The sequence below is a fragment of the Leucopleurus acutus genome (genome assembly GCF_964270905.1).
Source record: "Leucopleurus acutus genome assembly, chromosome: 2".
In the NCBI taxonomy this organism is placed as follows: domain Eukaryota; kingdom Metazoa; phylum Chordata; class Mammalia; order Artiodactyla; family Delphinidae; genus Leucopleurus; species Leucopleurus acutus.
In genome coordinates, this window is record NC_139143.1 from 67457040 (window position 1) to 67479437 (window position 22398).

Genomic DNA, 22398 nt, shown 5'->3' on the forward strand with positions numbered 1-22398 from the left:
ATTGCGGGGAGGTGGAATGGTTGTTAGGAGTGGTACACCTAGAAAATGTCTGGCCTTTTTAAGTCTCTCTTTTAGGATATGCTGATATGTTTATTCTGAACATTCCATAATTTGTCTTTCTGTGTTTAATTAGCTTACCTTTAACATTAAAGGTAAGCTAATTAAGCATACTCCATACTACCCCTAAAGTGGACATGACGTACACCTTATCTCTTTTAATCTTATAACATTATTCTTTAACAAACAGAAAATGGATGAAAATCAAGAAACTGATTCAAAAGGTAGTGAAGAATATGAAGATGACTTTGAAAAGGACCTGGAATGGTTGATTAATGAAAAAGAAGAAAATGGTGCCAGCGTAATAGAGGTATATATAAATTGCCAACAGAGTTCATAGTAATTATATTAACAAAGCGTTTTGTAGTTCTTGAGGCGTTTCACATATATTATCTCATCTAAACCTCACAAAATTCCTTTGATATACATAGAGCAAGTGTAATTATCCCCATCTTAGAGATGAGAAAATTGAGGTGTGGAGAGTTTAAACATTCTAAGGCATAGGGCTAATTAGTGAGAGAACAGCAATTAAGTTAACACTTAATAAAGCCAAAATTATAATTAAAAATTAAAATTATAATTTACATAATATAAATAATTTATTGCATCAAAAGTAAAATACATTTAATTTCTACTTTATATGAACCTGGGTAAAATCATGGGTTTATTCTTTTAATATACATGAAAAATAAAGCAAATCCTCAAAAACATGGTCTTCAGCTAATATTGGAAACCTTAAGAGTGAATTTTAGGGGAATGAATATATGGAAAAAAGTAAAAGGTCAAAGACTGAGCCATAGGAATATTTGTAGGAAAAAGTGGATCCATTAAACATGATTCCGTACTATTTATCAGACATGTAGAAGGGAAGTCCAGGAAAATGAACCAGTTCCTGGTTCACAGAAGGTTCCTTCTTTCTCTCTTTACATAGATACAGTGTGTATGTGTATCCATATATAATATATCTGTGTGTATATATATATATGCATATGTATTGACACTAATTATATATGTGTATTACAATAGATAATATGTAATTATTATGTATAATTATTGTCAATAAATAGGGAAGTAATAAAGAAAAGGACCAAGATGAGGATAAGAAAAGGTGACTTTAGAGGGACGTTGATCAGAGTAGTTACAACAGAAGCCAGATTTCAGAGAGTTAAGGAAAAGAATATGAGGAAATGAAGGCAGCAGGTTTTACATCACAACTGTCCCTTAGTTCCTTTTTGCTTTCTTATGCAATGGAGAAGACAGATGGGATAGATGATATTTGGAAATGGCAACAGAGTCAAAAGTGAAGACTTTTCCAAGATGACTTTTACATGGCAGTTTTATGCATCTTTAACAAAAAAATAATCAGAATGAGTAGAGGTAGAGATACCCAGAGCAATAATGCTGAACCAAGGTCTCATGACTAGAAGAGTGTGAGAGCCACAGCACAGGGTAATAGAATTAGAGAAGTGATAATGATAATTCATTGTTTTACTTCTTTATTCATTCATTCAACAAAAAGTAATGATCACCTGCCATGTGTCAGAGGCTGTTCTAAGTGCTGAGGATACAGCAGTGGTCAAAACAGTGCTGTAATGAGTCTTGCTCATTCTGGTGGGTTATTACAATCACTTTTTCCTTTGAGGCTGGTAGGAAAGATGGATGACAGAGCTTGAAACAGGGGTGAGGGTCGGGGGATGATTTTACTGTAGTGGGTTTTACAAAGAAGTGAAAGCTAAAGGAGAATTTGGAAACAGATACTATAGAAATGAGCCAGAGAATCAAATACAGCTAAAAAGAAAAATTACAAGGCAGAGGTCTTAGTTGGTCTTAGTTGTTTGGTAGTCATTTTAGGGGGCCAGGTTTATTTACTTATTGGACATCCAGCAGTGTTGTGCAGGTTAGGAAGAGAAGGCTGTTAGAAATGGTGACTGAGCTAGTAAAAGAGGAAGGGAATTTTAAGGGGTTGAAGAGAGCAGAAAAGAGTAGCTCCCATGGAACTCTTTCAGGAGGAGAGAATTGTCTGAGAAAGAGAAAAAATTATATATTTTAGGGGCAAAGTGTTTGGTAGGTGAGGATACATGTTTGGAGGAGAGATGCTAGGTAAGAGACCATTAGTTAGAAACAGATGTGGAGCAGGGTTTTGTGATGTGATAATGCTGGTTTACGGTTCATGTGGAATTACATTTTTTAAAAAAGTAAGGCCAAGTTATATAATGGTGTTTAACATAGATTATTGGAGCCTCTGAAGATAGCTGAGGAAAGAGAATCTGATCCAGAGCTAAAACTTGACCTGATATTTGGGTATAGGTCCTGCAGAAAATAGCAGCAACACTAATCTGAAAAGATTATAGGAACCTCAAAATTATTAGGACTTGACCAAAGGCAGTGACCTTGTAATGGTCCTGGGGAGAAAGATATCTTTTTGAAAAATACAAATATTACAAGGAGAAAACATTTAAAAATATATTCTTCTGAAACTGTAAAGGGAGGAAAATTTTATAGAGGGAGGAATATTAAAATAATATTGTACTATTTGTAGGTACATTTTTATACATTGGCATAAAATTAAAAAAAAATAACCAGTCTAGTACTTAGCAACATCAAGTTCAAATTTAGAGTTAAATTTTTCCTGATGTGCTTTTCCCTTGGGGTGCTCATAAATATGAATTAGAAAATTATGAGTGAAGTATGATCAGGAAGCATGTAAATTTTCCCACTTATAAAATAAATTACATGAGCATGAAAATCCATTTTGGATTGTCTACATATAAATGGACAAAAGAGTCTCAATTTTTACTGAAAATGAATCTCATCTCTGTTTTTCTAGAAGGTTTGTGGGAATGAAGAGAATATTAACCAAGACTTAAAAGAGAATGAAACAGAAATAGAACATTCCAAGCAGCTTTCTGATTCTGACAGATCTTTCAAGGATGAGGTTTCATCAATGAGAAATGACTTCATTTCTGTACCGAGTATTCAACCTTTGGATCCCATATCAGATTCAGACAGTGAAAACTCTTTACAGGAATCCAAACTAGAAAGCCAGCAAGACCTGGAGGAGGAAGAGGATGAGGAAGTAAGGAGATATATTATGGAGAAAATTATACAAGCCAACCAGCTTCTACAAAATCAAGAACCTGTGAATGATAAAAGGGAAAGAAAACTTAAATTCAAAGACAAATTAGTTGATTTGGAAGTTCCTCCTCTGGAAGACACTGATACTTACAAAAATTATCTTGAAAATGAAAGTAATGTCTCTGGAAAACTGTCTCAGTTATGTATTTCCAGTGAATTTGCACAAGAAAATGTGCTCCTGTCGCCTACTGATGGAAATTCTGAAGAAAACAAGGATAGGAAAATACTAGTAGAGAGAGATGGAAAGTTTGAACTTCTGAATTTACAAGACATTGAGAGTCAGGGGTTTTTGCCCCCCATTAATAATGCTAATTATACAGAAAATGAGCCTCAGCAGTTGTCACCCAGATCTCCCAATTTATCTGTCAGTGGAGTCAAGAAAGAAGAGCCAATAGCAAAAATTCATGCTCTGGCTCACTCATCAACAGAAGAGCAACTGGCTTATATCCCTCAGCCACCACCCAACCCCAAGACTCATCCAGGTTCTGCTGCCAACTCAGATCGAAGTAAGGGGAATGGAAAATCTAGTCATAGGACACGGTCTGCAGATGTATCTCCAGTGACCTCAACATACTGTCTCTCTCCTCAACAGAAAGAACTGCAAAAACGACTAGAACAAAAGAGAGAAAAGCTAAAGAGAGAGGTGAGAGCACAAGTGGGCACTATATTGAAAGTAGAATATGTTTTTATGTTTCATAAATGCTGTAGGAATTGAAATGGTTCTTCAAATTATTTGATATATCTACTTGCTTATTTTGTTTTTCTTTTGTTAGATTAAGTGGTTAAGTATTAAGCATCTGTATTTATGGAACAAGTGCCATGATTACCTTGGTCCTTTCTGGTAAGCATCACAAAAGCATAGTAATGAATGACCCGTGTTAGAGCTAGAGGAGACCTCAGTGATGACCTCATCTGATCCTTTCATTTTAAAGGTGAGGCTCAGAGAAGTTAAGTGACTGCTAAAAGTAATCTTGTTATGAGGTAGGTGAAAATCAGATGTCAGATGAAAAAATGAAGGCACAAATTTGTTGGGGTTTAGGAGGCAACAGGTGGGACTGGATTATGTTCTCTGGAGTGTGTGTGTGTGTGTGTGTGTGTGTGTGTGTGTGTGTGTGTGTGTGTGTGTGTGTGTATTTCATATATCTTCCAGGCCTACTGATGGAAGAAATTTTCACATATTGAGGTATGGGGAAGTCATTCTGGCTTATACATGATTTGTCTTGAACTTTATGCTAACTAGAACAGCCTGTCTTATGGCCTGTAAAACATACATTGTACATCTCCTTTCACCATTAAAGAAAACAAAGAATGTGTTTACCAGATTGCTTAGAATGTCCACTTTGAAGATAGGATAAATGCTCCCCCACTTCCCATGACACCAGTGCTAATACTCCTTTGAAGATGAGGTTCCCTACCCAGACACCAAGGTCATACTGACTTACTGTGTACATGTTAATCTGTCTCTTTTGAAACCTTGAAGGGATGTACCCCTCTCACGCTTGATGTTTGTTCTTTGTTCTGACAAGATATAAAACTATGGTCCAAGCATCCAAAATGGCACTGGGTGGCCATTGTGGATGTGGTTTCAGATGTGTTCCTGTATTGCCGAGAACTTGAATTTTCTGAACTGTATCAAACTCAAGTATATCAGCAGACTTTCCAAAATAATATCTGCCAGCTGCAACCTTATGCTCTCAAGGTCTCCCCTTGAGATACCATTTCAGATACCAACCGATCCTTGCTTAACAAGCACCCTTATTTCTTGCCAGCTTCAATCCTGGTTCTTGACAAACAACTTATGTAACTTTGCAGGTTTTGCTAATATATATGCCTCCCCCATTTTGTAGTCCAGTGGAACACAATTCAAGTGCTTCTTGAATTTATGTCTCCTGGGCTATAGTCCTTAGTTTGGCTGGAATAAAACTCTTTTCTATTCCTATTACAGATTATTTTCGTCAACACTACAGTTCCTTGATTTCAGGGGTTTTAGTTTTAGATTAAGAATAGAACCTCATAACCTAAATGAAATGTCTCCAAAATGCCATACAGAATCCAAAATTATTATTTTGGGATTTTTTTTCTTGCTCTTAAATAAAAGTATAATTAAAAATTCTAGGTATTAAAACTGGGGGATTTTCTCTAAATTACCTAAATCAGCGCCCTCGTTCTCTGTTTTACTGGATACCTGATAGCATGAAGCTGAACCATATAAAATGTCTAACTGTAAATACCAAACTGCAACAGAATCACAGTTAATAGAACCTTACAATTAGAAGAAACCTTAAAGATTATTTTACAGGTGAGAAAACTATAGTCGAGATAGTTTAAATAACTTTAATTGAAGTCCCTCAACTTGTCTGTAGCAAAGTCAAAATCCCAGTTTTCTTGTCATTTGTTGAGAAACGGTATATTTTCTACTTATGTAGGAAATTACCATGGAAATTTCTGGCATTTAAATCAAACTCACATTAGCAGAAAAAGATAAAAAAAAAATGAAGTTAGTAAGAACGTGTAACCTATAGCACACTCAGGTAGGAATCTGAAAGGGTGAATACTTAATAAAATTTTTCTTACTTGGGTACTGAACTCTAACAGTCAGACTCAGCTTACTTGGTTCAGGTATATAATAGGTACTTAAAAGGATCTGTTAACTCAGAACTTCATGATAACACAAAAGAATTTGTTGAGAATAACTGAACTATATGTTTGCTGTACACACACATGCATCTATATGTGTATTTGTGTATATACTTCTGTAAAAGTTATGTAGGAGTTTTTATATAATTTCAGTGTCTTTTCACTAATGAATTAATGGTAATCTTTAACTGGTATGACTGACGGATAGTTCTGTTTTTCTTTTGATCCTCTTTTTTAGGTGTCAAACACTCTGTTTTGGGATATACTTTTCTCATGTCAGGATCCTCATAACTAAATTTCCCTTTGCTTATGTACTTGCTGAAGGCATTGTCTTTAAGTGCTAAGACTTTAAAATATTTTTAGTTGGTTTCAGGGGAAGGCTTTCCTTTTTTATGCCCAGCAAAATATTTGCTGGGTTGGGCAGCTATACTCCATCTCTCTACATTAAGTGCATCATTTCACTGTTCTCTTTGGCAACTGTAGTATCTGTGCTTTGGCTGATATCTTCTGTATAATCCAGATGTTCCATCTGGAAAAATAATTGTCTTACAATACTGTCTATATTCATGCAAGGCATCCAAAATCCTTTTGGTAAAAATGAACTTAAATATAAAATTTAATATTTAATAAATTCACATATTATATAATGTAAGCTCCTTTAGGGCTTAGAAAATAGTATACTGGTATTTTAAAAGACATTTTATACTGTTAATTGGATAGAACTTTTCCTTTCCTTCCTATATGTTGTTCAATCAAAAAGAATTAGAAGGGCTTGCTATATTGTCAAAATGTAAGGAAAGAACTCTGAATTCCATTATTTAAAAACAGTTTAAACATGTATTCTATAATTCAGTTTATTTCCATGCTCAAATTTTAGTATTGGAAGAGACTTAAGAGCTTGTTAATACAACTTCATCTTATAGATGAGAATACTGAGTTAAGTGGTTTGCCCAAATTGACATATTATGATGGCAGTATGATTGTTAATCAGACCTCCTAACTTCTAGCTTGGTGCTCTTTCCACTGTGACATGCTGCTTTGTTCCCAGTAACTATTTTATAACTCTTCATAATTGGTTTATACTTAAACCAGTGAGGTACTCTCACTTCTAGTTTAAGTAACTCTCTTTTATAACATTAGTTGAATAATGCAGTTATAAAGTGCATTTTGTTCTCATAGTTAACTAATTATTTATTTTTCTGATAGCAGAAATGTTACTTTATGATTATACAGTAGTTGAAAATATTTTTAAACATTATATAAAAAAAATCTCAAACATATACAAAGGTACAATTAACCCCTGTGTCTCCATTACCCAGATTCAAAAGTCATTGAGACTTTGGCATATTTGTTTCATCTCTTCCTTTTTTTTGGCTGAGGTATTTTTTTAAAATTAATTATTTATTTATTTTTGGCTGTGTTGGGTCTTCGTTGCTGTGCACGGGCTTTCTCTAGTTGCGGCAAGCCGGAGCTACTCTTCGTTGCGGTGCCTGGGCTTCTCATTGCGGAGGCTTCTCTTGTTGCGGAGCATGGGCTCTAGGTGCACGGGCTTCAGTAGTTGCAGCGCGTGGGCTCAGTAGTTGTGGCTCGCGGGCTCAAGAGTGCAGGCTCAGTAGTTGTGGCGCACGGGCTTAGTTGCTCCACGGCATGTGGGATCTTCCCGGACCAGGGATCGAACCCATGTCTCCTGCATTGGCAGGTGGGTTCTTAAGCACTGTGCCACCAGGGAAGTCCCTGGCTGAGGTATTTTTAAAGCAAGTCCTAGACAGCCCATCATTGCTACTTGTGCACTTCAGAAGTGATTGTACATGTGAGAAAGAAAACGATTATAGCATTTTGTTTTGTAACCACAATGCCATGTATCACAATTATCAAATTTAACAAAAATGTAAAAAATTTTAAGACATTTATAGTGCTTCTATAGACCCCATGTAGTGCTTCTAGAGTGTGGTGTTTTTTTTCTCTTTTGCACAGCTGCAATTTGGGGAGTTAAATACCAAGAGTAAACTAGGAAGTGAAGGAGAGATCCAAGGAATTCTTGAACAGCATGTTGTATAATGTAGATCTATGTAATTGTAGACTTTATCTTGACAATTTAATTTATCTGAAAAGTCTTCATTTTTTTCCCTAAGCTAATTAGAGGTCCTGTTTTTTAGGGAGGCCCAATTTACAGATGGAAATTTTTAGGGGCAGGGAATCCTAATTTCAGACCTCAAAATGTATCTCTCTACTTTGATAACACATATATAATTTTATTAATTTTTCATTGATGTGTTTGGATATTCCTTCCACCAGGAAGAACAAAGGAAAATAGAAGAAGAGAAAGAAAAGAAAAAAGAGAATGACATGGTGTTTAAAGCATGGTTGCAAAAGAAGAGAGAGCAGGTCCTAGAAATGAGGAGAATTCAGCGAGCAAAGCAAATTGAAGACATGAACAGTAGAGTAAGTAAAACTCTGTGAAAAACAAGTTCATACAGCTATGAAAGCTGAATTTATTTATAGAAGGGAGGCTATCAGACTAAAAACCTATGGAAGAAGTAGAAAAAGTGGTCCAAGAACTACCCTTGCTAAAGATGCCACATGCAGATGACTTATAATTAAATTCTAAGAAGGCTTGTAAAAATCAAATGATTCCTATTTTATTCAAACATTTATAGCACAGAAAAAGGAAAGCTACCAATTCATTTTTTTAAGATAGTATAACTTTGATATTTAAATAGGAGGACAATGCACACAAAAACCCTATAGACTGGTCTCACTTAAGAGTAGATGTCTAGAAATTTTATGTGAAAACTAACAAAGACATCAAATTATTTAATTTTTTAAAGTTCAAAATATACAAAAAACCCAAGAGAAAGTAAAAAAATCATCTATATCCATACTATTTAAAAAATGTATGTAAAGTAAAAATTGAAAATTCAATTCTAAGCCCTTCTAGGCTCATCCCCTAGTGGTAACCACTTTTAACAGTGTGCCGCAAATCCTTCCAGGTCTTATTCATATTTACATGTTTATCTGCTAAAAATTTATTATATGGTTTGATTTTTTTTCACTCATTCATCAAGGAAATATTTCTAGATCATTACATTTAGATCTCTCTTTTCAAATTAGGTGTATGATATTCTACTCTTCAGAGGTAACTTAATTTATTAAACCATTCCTCATTTGTACATATTTAGATTGGTTCTAATACTGCTCTATTAATTAACAGTGCTGTTGTGAACATGTGCATTCTGTAGGAGAACATCAGTATTCCGTAGGAGAGTTTCTTGGAAATTTATGACTTATTGGATGTCCAGAATGAAAGCTGTGGTTAAACATGCAAAATTAACCTCCTAAAAGGTCGTATCAGTTTATAGTCCCTCCAGCAGTATGGAAGAGTGAATGTTTAACACATCCTGTCTAACATTGTACATAGTTTATTTTCTTAATTTTTCTTCGAATTAATAATATACATTATTATTGTATACGAGCATGTGTGTATTCTGTGAATTTCCTATTTATAGTCCTTTTTTGTTTTATTTTTCTTATTGCATTGTATATTAGAGATTTTAATCCTTTGTCTATTATGTCTGTAAATATGTTTTCCTAGGCTGAAAAAATGATATATTTTTACATTTATTTACATTTATTATGCCATTTGTAGAAATTTTTAGCTTCTAAAATCTTGGGATGGATGGTACCTTTTAAGGTAGTAGACCTGAAACCACAAACTAAAAGAGAAAATATTGAGAAATTTGACTGCAACTGTATAGTAAAATAATACTATGCTATAACCAAGTAGGGTTTATTTTAGGAAGGAAATTATAGACCAATAATAACAAATCTATTAATATATTCAGTACATAATAGGTAGATAAAGGAGAATTTATGGTTATCTTGAAAGATATAGAAAGGGCATTTACTAGTATTTATTATAATTTATTTTTAAGTATTTCTAATAAAATGTGGGTTACAATATAAATACCATCTTAGGAAATACTATAGGCATACCCATTAAAGTCAGAGATAGGTAAGGCTCCCCTCTATAATAATAATTTTATTTTGGGAGTTCAATCCAATTTATTAAGAGAAAGGGAAATGAGGTATAAGTATTAGCAAAGTGGTCTTTTATATTATAAATATACAAAAATTTATAGTCTTTCTGTATTCCAGCAGAAACCTCATAGAAAAATATAAAAGGGGAAGGAATATAGGCATATATAAAAAACTTTGAGCTGAACAGGAATGTGTAAGACCTCTATGGAGCGTCTTTGCAGGGGACCAAAAAGGTGAATTTGGTAAATGAAAATAAATATAATATTCCTAGATGGGGGGAAAATATTATAAATATATGAGTTATTTGCTAAATGAAAACAAATATGATACTCCTATAATATTCCTGGATGAATGAACTAAATATTACAAAGATTTGGATTCCTCCAAATTTATCTTTATATTTAATGTAATATCCATTAAAAGCTGATTAGGACTTTTAAATTGTCATAATTGTTAGTGTTACTATTAATATTTATATTATTAAAGCAAAACTTTTGAATTTTCCAATAAAAAATGGGCAAAGGATATGTATAATAAGTTCAGATAATATGGATAAATATAGCTGTCCATAATATATGAGAGCAAGATACAAATTTGGTAGAGTCAAAGAAATGCCAATTTAAATTTTTTCATGTATTCGATAGATTTTTTTTTAACTGCTTACTATATGACAGGTGCTATTCTAGGCACAGCATGGAAAAAATAGGTTTATTTTTAATTAATTAATTAATTAATTAGTTTGAACTGGGTCTTATTTGCGCCAGGTGGGCTCCTTAGTTGCAGCTTGCCGGCTCCTTAGTTGTGGCATGTGGGCTCCTTAGTTGTGTCTTGCCAGCTCCTTAGTTGAGGCACACGGGCTCATTAGTTGTGGCAGGTGAACTCTTAGTTGCGGCATGCCTGTGGGATCTAGTTCCCTGACCAGGGGTTGAACCCAAGCCCCCTGAATTGGGAGCATGGAGTCTTAACCACTGCACCACCAGGGAAGTCCCAGAAAAATAGGTTTAGTCTATGTTTTATAACGCTCATCTAGTAGGGATTGAAAAAAAAATTTTTAAGTCTCAATGTAAAATAAATTTATAATTATAAATAGTGATGAATGCTATGAAAAAAAGGAGCTGTGAGAGATCATAATGAGGGCAATAAGTGTATCAGGAAAGATTTTTCTGATTAAAGTAGAAGTAGAAATTAGGCCAAGGATTAGAGGAATTTGTTTTAAGCCAGGAGAACATGTGAGAATGCCTGAGACAGGAACTAACTTGGTGAGTTTGAGAGGATCCAGAGAGTGAGCAGGAATCAGATCACGTGGCATGTTGGCGTCTATAAATTTGTATTTAATCCTGTTACGGGAAGCCATTGAGATTATTTAAACAGAGGAGTGATATATTAGATTTGCAGTTCCACAAGATCACTCTGACTGCCATGCTGTGAATGGATTGGAGGGGGCAAGAACAGATATGCGGAGAGCAGTTAGAAAGCATATTAGTTGTCTAGGTGAGAAATGATGGTGACTTGGGATAGAATTATAACAGCAGAGAGAGAAAGAAAGAGAGATGTGAAATGTGATATTTGTTTTAGAGTATTAATTGAAGGAACTTCGTAATTAACTAGATATGTGAGTGAGGAAGAATGAGGTGTGAAGAGAATACACCAGGTTTCTCTTCTGAGCAACTTGGTGGATGGATGATGGTGCCACTCACTGGAGCAGTAGAAAAGATACTGATTGGGGGAAATTATCATTTCAATTGTTGAGTTTGAAGTACCTATAAAACTTTCAGGTAAAGATGTTGAAGACTGACTGAAGAAACGTGTGTAGTATTCAGGACAGAGGTTGGGACTGGAAATATGAATGAGAAGATTAGTGATTTCAAAGATGTGGATGTGGATGTGGCTATTGGAGTGGGTGGCAAGTGCAGTGAAGAAAGGCGTAGAAAATGAAAAAATGAAAAATCTGTGAGGCTGGATGTCGAATGGCTCATTCATTTGGTTATAAGTGTTAATTTGGGATTAGGATGGAGAGGTACATTGAGCCGGTTGTGACCAGAGATTGTTAGAGTAATATAGTCAAATAATATAAATATCAAAGGAGCATGGCTTTACTTAAGAGTAGAGAAGAAGAAGTTCTCTACTCTTCAGGAGTTCTGAAGAAGTGTGAAGGAATAAAGAGTATATTAACTTCTTCACCAGACCTCGGAAGTACTTGAAGGATGGCAAAAAAATGCAGCTTCCATTTGAGAGAGAAAAGCTGTGTCTTACGGGAGAATCAGGATTTGGGTAAGAAAGGAGGTTTAAGGCCAGGGTCCTAGCAATGGTTTGGGAGAATGAGGGTTGTTTGGAAGTCTTTATATTATTGAATGGGAATTATAGAGAAGAAACTAAAAAGATTTTGGAGGGAGTAAAGGAATTCGAGATTGGGTAGGTTAGAAGGATAGCACATTACTGTAGTATTTAAGAGTAAAGAAATTGAGAGGAGCTTACGTTTCAATCACTGACCAAGAAAAACCCCTGTGACAGCACTGCTGATAATTTCCCAGGGGATGACGGACCTTCAGGCCTCATGGCATTCAGCCTAATGTTATATTTTTATTGGGCATTTGTAAAAATAAATGTATACCTTAATTTTCTATTGTGTTCTATTTAGAGATGATAAAACTTTGAATTGTATTCGCTAAAAACATGAGCCACATTGAACATAATTTAAAGTTTTTGGTTAGAAGATATCATGGTTATATATTTCCCTTTGGAATTTTAATTTTTTGCTATATTTTAAGTCTGTCTCAAAAATTAACTTTAGCTAGAAATTATATCATAAACGAATAATATTCTGAAGAACTTCTGTGAACTTTGTCTCTGCTGAAGCCGAGCTATAGTATACTTCGGCAGTTGATTAATTTGGCTTATTAATGCATTGTGATAGTAAGTGTATCTTGCTGGTCACTTCTGTGGGATATTTTGTATAATGTGAGTCATAGTTTCCAGAAGATATCTTTACAATATATAGATTGTAGAATGACCTATTTTACATTGAATTAAAAATGCTTTTAGGTGATAGAATTTTTATTGCCATTTAAGGAAAAATAGCTAAAAATGTCTTTCCATCTTTGTAATGAGCTTTGCTTCTCTTGGTCAGTGTTATATATAAATGATACGTGTGCACTGTATGTATATACAGACATATGCAAGCATATGTATGCATGTCATCACTCTATCTAGGTGAACTCTCCGTGGACACTTGCATACATTTTGTATTCTACATTTGGATGTTGTGTTGTATTAATGTCAGTGGGCTGAAGTTGGTCGATAATGTTGTTTAAATCTTCTATATCCTTACTGTTTTCCCCCTCTTTGTTCTATGAAGCACTGAGAAAGTTATGTTAAACTATCATTGTGTACCTGTCTGTTTCCCTTCTAGTTCCATTGGTTTTTGCTTCATATTTTTAAAAGTTTCATGTGTATGCATTTACGAATTTATGTCTTCCTGATTGAATGACATTTTCACATTATGAGTCCCTCTTATCTTGAAATCTACTTTGTCTGATGTTAATGAAGTCACAGTAACCTTCTTTAACATTTGCATATGTTATAGCTTATTTCATATTTTAATTTCAATTTATCTGTCTTTATATTTGAAGAGTTACTTGTACAAACAGCATATATTTGGATCTTTTAATCCAGAAATTTGTTACTTTTAACAGGAGTTCATTTATATTTAATTATAATTATTGATAAGGGTAGGTTTTAAGTTTACCATCTTGATATTTGTTTTCTATTTGTTCCATTTGTTTTTAACTCCATTATTCATCTTTTTTCTGCCTTCTTACAGAGATTAATCAAGTATTTAAAAAAATATTACATTTTATTTTCTTATTGGCTTTTAGTTATACCTCTGAATTATTTTTGAAATCATTGCTTTAGGGATTATGATATGTATACTCTAAATCTTTATCAGAAATAGATTGTTTTTGAAGTTTTTTTTTAATTTGATATGGAATTTTGGGTTGACAGTTTTTTTTTTTCCTTTCAGCACTTTACAGATGGTGTTCAGTGGTTTTCTTGCATCCATTGTTTCTAATTAGAAGTCAGTTGTAATTCTTATCATTGTCCTTTTGTATGAAATGTTTTTTCTGTGGCTACTTTAAACCTTTTCTGATGTGAATTTCAGCAGTTGAGTAGATGTGTGACTCTCTTTGAATTTGACTAACTTGGGCTTTGCTGAGCTTCTTGTATCTGTAGGTTGATGTTTTATACCAAATTTGGGAAATTTTTGGCCACTATTTTTACAAATATTTTTTTCTGCCCTATTATCTTTCTCTTATTATTCTGGAAATCCAGTTTTACATATGATAGAATACTTGCTGTTATCTCAGATGTTACTAAGGTCATGTTTGTTAAAACATTTTTTCTTTTTTCAGCTTGCATAATTTCTATTGATCTGTCTTCTGTCATTGACATCACTTAGGCAATGTCCAATCTACTGTTAAGCTCATTCAGGGAATTGAGGTTGTTTTTTGTCTTTTAAGTTTCTATTTCTTTGTGTGTGTGTGTGTGTGTGTGTGTGTGTGATCTGTCTTTTTTTTTTTAGTTATATTGAAATATAATTAATAAATAAAATTGTAAGATAAAGTGTACAACATGATTTGATACACATATACATTATTAAAGGGTTCCCCCCATTAAGTTGATTAACATATACATCACCTCCCCCCTTTTTGGAGAAAAGATTTAAGTTCTACTCTCTTGGCAAATTTCACTTGTATAATACAATGTTATCAACTATACTCACCATATTATACATTAGATCCTCAGACTTTTTTCACCTTATAACTGAAAGTTTGTACCCTTTTACCAACTTCTCCCTATTTCTCCCAACCCCCCAGTTCCTCATAACCACCACTCTCCATTTGTCTATGAACTAGACTTTTTTTTAAGTTTCCACATGTAAATGGTGCTATGCAGTATTTGTTTCTGTCTGGCATATTTCACTTATAATAATGCCCTCCAGGTTCAGGTTCATCCATGTTATTGCAAGTTATAGAATTTCCTTCTTTTTTAAGGCTGAATAATATTCGTGTGTGTGCGTGCATGTGTGTGTGTGACATTTCTTGCTCCATTCATTCATCTACAGACACTTAGGTTGTTTTCATACTTTGTCTATTGTGAATAATGATGCAACGAATATGGGAGTGCCGATATCTCTTCTAGATAATTTTTTTTTCCTTTGGATATATACCCACAAGTGTGTTTGCTGGATCATATAATGATTCTATTTTTAATTTATTGAGGAACCTCCACACTGTTTACCATAATGGCTATACCAGATTACATCCCCACCAACCATGCACAAAGGTTCCCTTTTCTCCACATCCTTGCCAGCATTTGTTTTCTCTTGTCTTTTTTGATAATAGCCATCCTAACATGTATGAGATGATATCTCATGGTGGTTTTTGTTTGCATTTTCCTGATGATGAGTGATGTGGAGCATGTTTTCATGTACATGTTGGCCATTTGTATATCTTATTTGGAAAAATGTCCATTTAAGTCCTTTGCCTATTTTATAATTGGGCTTTTTTCTTTTTTTCTATTGAATTATATGAATTCCTTGTATATTTTGGATATAACCCCTTATTGGACATATAGTTTGAAAATATTTTATCTCAGTTAATAGGTTGCCTTTTCATTTTGTTGGAAGTTCCCTTTGCTGATCACAAGCTTTTTAGTTTGATGTAGTCCCATTTAAAAATTATTGCTTATGCTGTCTTTGTTTTGCTATCAAATCCAAAAAGTCATTTCTAAAAACAATGCTAAGGAGCTTATCCTTGATATTTCTTTTTAGGAGTTGTACTGTTTCAGGTCTTACACACAGTCTTTAATCCATATTGAGTTGATTTTTGTGTATGGTGTAAGATAGGTGTTCAGTTTCATTTTTTTGTATGTAGCAATTCAGTTTTACCAATTTCATCTGTTGAAAAGACTGTCCTTTCCTCATTGTTATTTTTGGTTGCTTTGTTGAAAATTAATTACCATATATGCACGCGTTGATTTCGGGCTCTCTGTTCTGCTCCATTGATCTATGTATCTATTCTGCCAGTACTATAGTGTTTGATTACTTTAGCTTTATAATATAGTTTAAATTCAGGAAGTGTGACGCTTCCAGCTTTGTTCTTCTTTCTCAAGATTACATTGGATATTTGGATCTTGTACAAATTTTAGGATTTTTTTCTATTTTTGTGAAAAACTCCACTGGATTTTTTATGGGTATTATAATGAATTTTTAGATTATATGGCCAATTTTTAAATAGTATGGACATTTTAACAGTATTAGTTTTTCGAGTCTGTGAGCATGGAATATCTTTCCATTCATTTGTGTCTTCTTCAATTTCTTTCATCAATGTCTTTTTGTTTTCAGCATATAGATCTTTCACCTCCTTAGTTAAATTTATTTCTAAGTACACATTTCATTCTTTGTGATGCTATTTTATTTATTTATTTATTTATTTATTTTGCGGTACGCGGGCCTCTCACTCTTGTGGTGTCTCCCGTTGAGGAGCACAGGCTCTGGACGTGCAGGCTCAGCGGCCATGGCTCACAGGCTCAGCCACTCTGCGGTATGTGGGATCTTCCTGGACCGCGGCACGAACCCGTGTCCCCTGCATCGGCAGGCGGACTCTCAACCACTGCACCACCAGGGAAGCCCTGTGATGCTATTTTAAAAGGGCTTATTTAATTAATTTTCTTTCAGATAGATTGTTGTTACTGTATAGAAACACAACTGATTTTTTAATATTGATTTTATATCCTGCAACTTTACTGAATTGGTTTATTAGTTCTAACATTTTTAGGGTGGTGAAGTCTTTAGGGTTTCTATATCATATAGAATAATATAATAATATCATGTAATCTGCAAATAGAGCAGTTTTACTTCTTCCTTTCTAATTTGAATGCCTTTTATTTCTTTTTCTTGTCTGATTGCTCCAGATAGGACTTCCAATACTGTGTTGAATAAAAGTGGTGAGAATGGGCATCCTTGTCTTGCTCTTGATATTAGAGGAAAAGCTTTCAGCTTTTCACTATTGTGTTTGATGTTAGCTGTGGACTTGTGATATATAGCCTTTATTATGTTGAGGTATATTCTCTTTATACCCAATTTCTTGAGAGTTTTTATCATGAAAAGATATTTTGTCAAATGCTTTTTTGCATCTATCCAGATAATCATATGATTTTTATCTTTCATTTTGTTAATGTGTATAGCACTGACTGATTTGTAGATTTGAACCATCCTTACATCTCTGGAAAATCCCACCTGATCATGGTGTATGATCCTTTCTAATATACTGCTGAATTAGCTTTTCTAATATTTCACTGAGTATTTTTACATTGCTGTTCATCCAGGACATTGGCCTCTAATTTTGTTTTCATGTAGTATCCTTGTCTGGCTTTGGTATCACATTATGCTGGCCTCATAAGATGGGTTGGAAGTGTTTTCTCCTCTTCTGTTTATTGGAAGAGTTTGAGAAGGATTGGTATTAATTTTTCTGTTGATTTTCTAGAAGCCATCTGGTCTTGGACTTTTGTTTTTGGGAGATTTTTGATTACTGATTCAATTTCATTACTAGTAATCAGTCTATTCACATTTTCTATTTCTTCCTGATTCAGTCTCGGTAGGTTGTATGTTTCTAGGAATTTATTCATTTCTTCTGGGTTTTACAGTTTGTTGGTTTATAGTTGTTCATAATCGTCTTTTATGATCCTTTGTATTTCTGTACTATTAGTTGTAATGTCTCCTTTTTCATTTATAATTTTATTAATTTGAGTCCTCTCTCTTTTGGTAAGTCTAGGTAAATGTTTGTCTAGTTATCTTTTTAAGAAATCAGCTTTTAGTTTCTTTGATCTTTTCTATTGTCTTTTTAGTTTCTGTTGTATTTATTTACACTCTGATCTTTTTTATTTTCTTCCTTCTACTAACTTTTGGCTTCGTTTATATCTCTTTTTCTAATTACACCTCAGGTGTAAAGTTAGGTTGGCTTTTTGATCTCACCTTCTTGGAACTGTCTTTGTTGCATCCCATACGTGTTGGTATGTTGTATTTCCCTTTTCATTTGTGTCAGGCTATTTTTTGACTTCCCATCTGTTTTTTTCCTTTGACCCATTGGTTGCTCAGGAGCCTGTTAATCTCCACATATTTGTGAATTTTCCAGTTTTCTTCTTGTGGTGGATTTTTGCTATTTACTGGACATGCCAAGTATAATCCCTTCTCAGAACCTTTGCCCTGTTACCATTGCTTGAAATACTCTTTTTCCAGATATCCCATAAATGGTTCCCTCACTTTCTATCTATTGATAAATACCATCCTTTCTCCTCACCTCTCCCATTATTACTCTCTCTGACATATCAATCAATCAATCATATATTTTCATCTCCTTATCTTGAACAACACTGCCCTATACAATATTCTGTGATGATGGTAATATTCTATATCTGCAGTGTCCAATAAAGTAGTCACTAGCCATAATGTGACTATTAAGTATTTGAATGTGACTGTCTAATTTTATTTAATTTGAGTAGCTACATGTGACTAGTGACTCTTTATTGTATAGTGCAGGTATGGAATGTATGAGAAAGGGAGGCTTGTTTTTTTTCTTCTTTTTTTTTTTTTGCAGTACATGGGCCTCTCACTGCTGTGGCCTTTTTTTTTTTCTTTGATGCATCCCGGTAGCTATGTGCATGTAGATACTCTGTGTAGTAGATATTCTGTAAATAGCTTTTGAATAAATAGATGAACAATGATACCCATCAATCCTGTTTATCTCTGAATTCTTAACTCTTTTAATCTATAATTGTGGACTGAACACTTTTTAGTCATCTCCAGACATTCCCAAACTTTAGGTGTTCAGCAATGGTCCTGTAGGTCCATGGGACCTCCTCACAAAGTTCTGCATTATACATCAAAGATCCTAAATTGTGTAAATTATATAAATTAGACTGAAGCATACTGGGCAATATGGGTTACAGATAAAGGAAAATGCAAGGTGTAGGAGGTGGTCTTCTCTATCACAGAGTTCATATTTGGTGAAAGTATTAATTGAATGAATCTTTTCCTTTTGTGTTCTAGCCAGGCATCCATGTGAGTCATGCTTTTCCCAAGACTAAAGAGCCCCAAATCTTTCCCTTTGCTCTCTTTATTCTCCCAAAGAAGAGCTCTTTCAGCTATCCCTGAATATAGTATCCATCATGAAGTTTGAAGAACCATACAATAAGCTGCTCCCACTAGCCCATTCTTATGACAAAATCCTCATGGCTGTTATCCTTATGAAAAAGTTCTTATGGTTGAAAATCCTCATTGCCACACTCCATAATAATAATTACAGTTTTGGAGATGGGCTTGGCAGTTAGATGCTCTTAAAACTTAAAAACAAAAGTAGAATTTAAAAGAAAGTTTGAATAACACAAATGTTGGGTCATTGGTTTTCAATTCCAGTGGAGCTTCCATGGAGCTTCCTTCAGGAATTGATACCAAGACCTCAACTCACTCATTCTGCCTATCCCCAACATTTCTTCAGCCATGTTTTATGTGTATGTGCCATTGTGCAAAATTATTTTATTTGTCAAAGGGCTCAACTTTGAAAAGTTTGCAAATCACTGCATCTAGCCCTTCATTTATTGATTACCTCAGTAAGACTTTTGAAAGAAGCCAGAGGGCAGTGAGTTCAATGTTGAATTTTCTGACAAAAGGGTAATCAATGTTGCTGGTTCAAAGGTCATGTATTTGGTTTGGATGCAAGGAGCACAGGTAATGAGATTGGTATTATTATGAAAAATTGGTGAGTAGGACATGTGTTCCTATAGGGTCTTATAGGCAGGGGCTCAAAAAGTAGTTTTGGTTTCTTTAAATTAAGCAAAGCTTGTTTTTGTAAGTAGCAGGAAAACAGAGATCCACAGCAAGCTTTTCGATTATGGCTTAAAAAAAAGCACGAAGAACAGTTGAAAGAAAGAAAGATAGAAGAACTGCGAAAGCAAGAGGAATGCTTATTCTTCTTTAAAGGAACAGAAGGCCGTGAAAGGGCCTTTAAACAGTAAGTCAAAGGCAGGGCATTTTTCCCCCTTCCTCATGGTCATTTTAGAAAGTTATATAGTCAATAAAACTTAAAAAAATTGATCTCATTACATACCTATTCAATTTTAAAGCCACAGTTTTAACAATATGTGAGAAAATTCTTTAACTCCATACTTTGCGTAATACCTATACCATTTTTTCAAGGTAGTTTTCAATACTAAAATTGTTTCTTATGGCACCAGTGTGATAACCTTTGATAGCTTACCATTGATTGGTTGATTGATTTGTTCATTTCTTAGAGAAATAGGCCAGAGATTGGTTACAGCTTCTCCTACACAGTCCTCAGGAAAACTTAATAAAGAGTTGCATTTACCAATAAATATTTTTCTGTAAAGAAAAGCAGTCAGGCTGAGGAGGAAGATCTGTACAGACCAAATGAAAAGGAGATTTGGACACATATTTTGGTAACTTAAGGCAAACCTGGTCTCCCTTCAGTTGCCTGGGTAAGAGTCTGTATTACCCGGTTTATTCTGAGGAAACAGACCTGGCTTCAAAATTTTGCCAGCATACCTTGGGAGAGGGAGTGAATATTGTGTCCAGTTGTTTGAAGCTCACTTCTTTTTTTCTTTTCTATCTTTTTTGCTATCTTTCTCTTTTTTAGTTTCTTTGCCTCTTTCTTTCCTTTCCTTCTTTAAAAAATATACATATCCTTTTATTATAATAGATGCAGTGAATGTGCATTGTGGAAATGGAGGGGAATAAACTCACATTTTCATCACCCAGGAATCACTATTGTTAGCACTGTACTGCATAACTTCTAGATATTTCTCTGTACATATATTTACAGTTTTAAAATATAAATTGAGATCATACTGTATATACTGTTCTGCAATCTGCTTATTTTTGTTAATGAGCTCATCTAATATCCAACCTATAACCATTTTTTTCCCAATCGACCCCTAAATGACTACAGTTAATTTGCTCAAACTGATATCCAATTTCAAAACCACACAACATTAGATTATGAGGTTTCTTAAGTCTCTTTTATACTAATGCAGTTATTTATTTGTCTGGATTTATTTCTGAAAAAATTATATATATACACACACACCACGTACACACTTTCATACCAGAGATGTGAGTATACAGTTAGGTTTTTTTTTTTTTTTTTTTTTTTTTTTGCAGTACGCGGGCCTCTCATTGTTGTGGCCTCTCCCGTTGCGGAGCACAGGCTCTGGACGCGCAGACCCAGCGGCCATGGCTCACGGGCCCAGCCGCTCCGCGGCATGTGGGATCTTCCCGGACCGGGGCACGAACCCATGTCCCCTGCATCGGCAGGCGGACTCTCAACCACTGCGCCACCAGGGAAGCCCTACAGTTATTTTTAATGTTATTTTACCTAAGCAAGTTTTATAGACAAATTTGTTAGAATGTGGACGCTTCCTTCACCCTTTTTGATGTTTCTTATGCTTATGCTTAGGCTTATTTTTCCATTTTAAGGGAGAACTATTTTATGCACTGAAAAGCAAGAGCTCTATAATTTCTCCACCAAGAAGAGCAAGGAGACATTTCTGCATGCTGGTATTCTGCATGCTGCTTAAGTAATGTTGTAGAATACAGTTAGTTGCAAAAAATAAGTTATTTGGTATCTATCAAATACTTATTTGCTTAGAAAATCATATTTTAAAAGGTAGGACCTATGTCATGTAAAATAGTGTGTTTATTACTTAAAAAAGTTTTTTTAGTTGGCAGTTTCCTTATTAGACAAACTTAATTTCAAACATTTGATTCTAAATGTGACTATGCTTCCTTGTATGAGCCTTTGGTATAAGCCTGAAATTTTTCAGTTCATACTAATTTGTGTTATGAACAGAGCTTTTTAATCTAAAGAAATCGAATTTCCTTTGTCTGTAGTAATAACTTTATAGCATGAAGAGTATATTCAGGTTGGTACTCAACAGGTCTGTTCATGTCTTTTTCTACAGATGGCTAAGAAGGAAACGGATAGAAAAACTAGCAGAGCAGCAAGCTGTCAAAGAAAGAACTAGACAGCTCCGACTGGAAGCAAAGCATTCGAAACAGTTACAGTACCACCTATATAATATGTCAGAAGCCAAATCTTTTCGTTTTACTGATCATTACAGCTGAAGGTATCTATTAAATACTTCATTTGGAAGCTGCTGTCCTCAAAATTTTCGATATCATTTCTTATGGCCTGTGTGCTTTGGTCATACTCTAAATTATGGAAATGCTATTTATCTTTTGGTAATGTTGATAGTGAATTTATCTTATTTCTTTTAACACTAGAGCAAAATAAATTTCTTCTCTCATAGCACTGTAATGTGTTATACCACCTCTTAGTCCATGCAAAAAATTGAGCAACAAATAAACTGTACATTCCTTTACTTCTAAATTATTTTAACATGTCTAGCTGGAACGGACACAAAAAAGGGACAGATATCTATTATTAGTTTCTGTTATCA

The 22398-nt window shown here is 34.3% G+C and overlaps 1 protein-coding gene across 1 annotated transcript; it reads left to right on the top strand.

Annotated features, from left to right (window-relative positions):
• Positions 1-235: 235 nt before the first annotated feature.
• Positions 236-22063, top strand: CCDC181 (coiled-coil domain containing 181; the record flags this gene model as incomplete). Its single annotated transcript, XM_082832879.1, has 5 exons — positions 236-367; positions 2885-3835; positions 8125-8271; positions 19780-19934; positions 21901-22063. Exons 1-5 carry the CDS (start codon positions 251-253, stop codon positions 22061-22063), a joined length of 1533 nt encoding a protein of 510 aa, XP_082689005.1. The 5' UTR covers positions 236-250.
• Between the last annotated feature and the right edge of the window lie 335 nt (positions 22064-22398).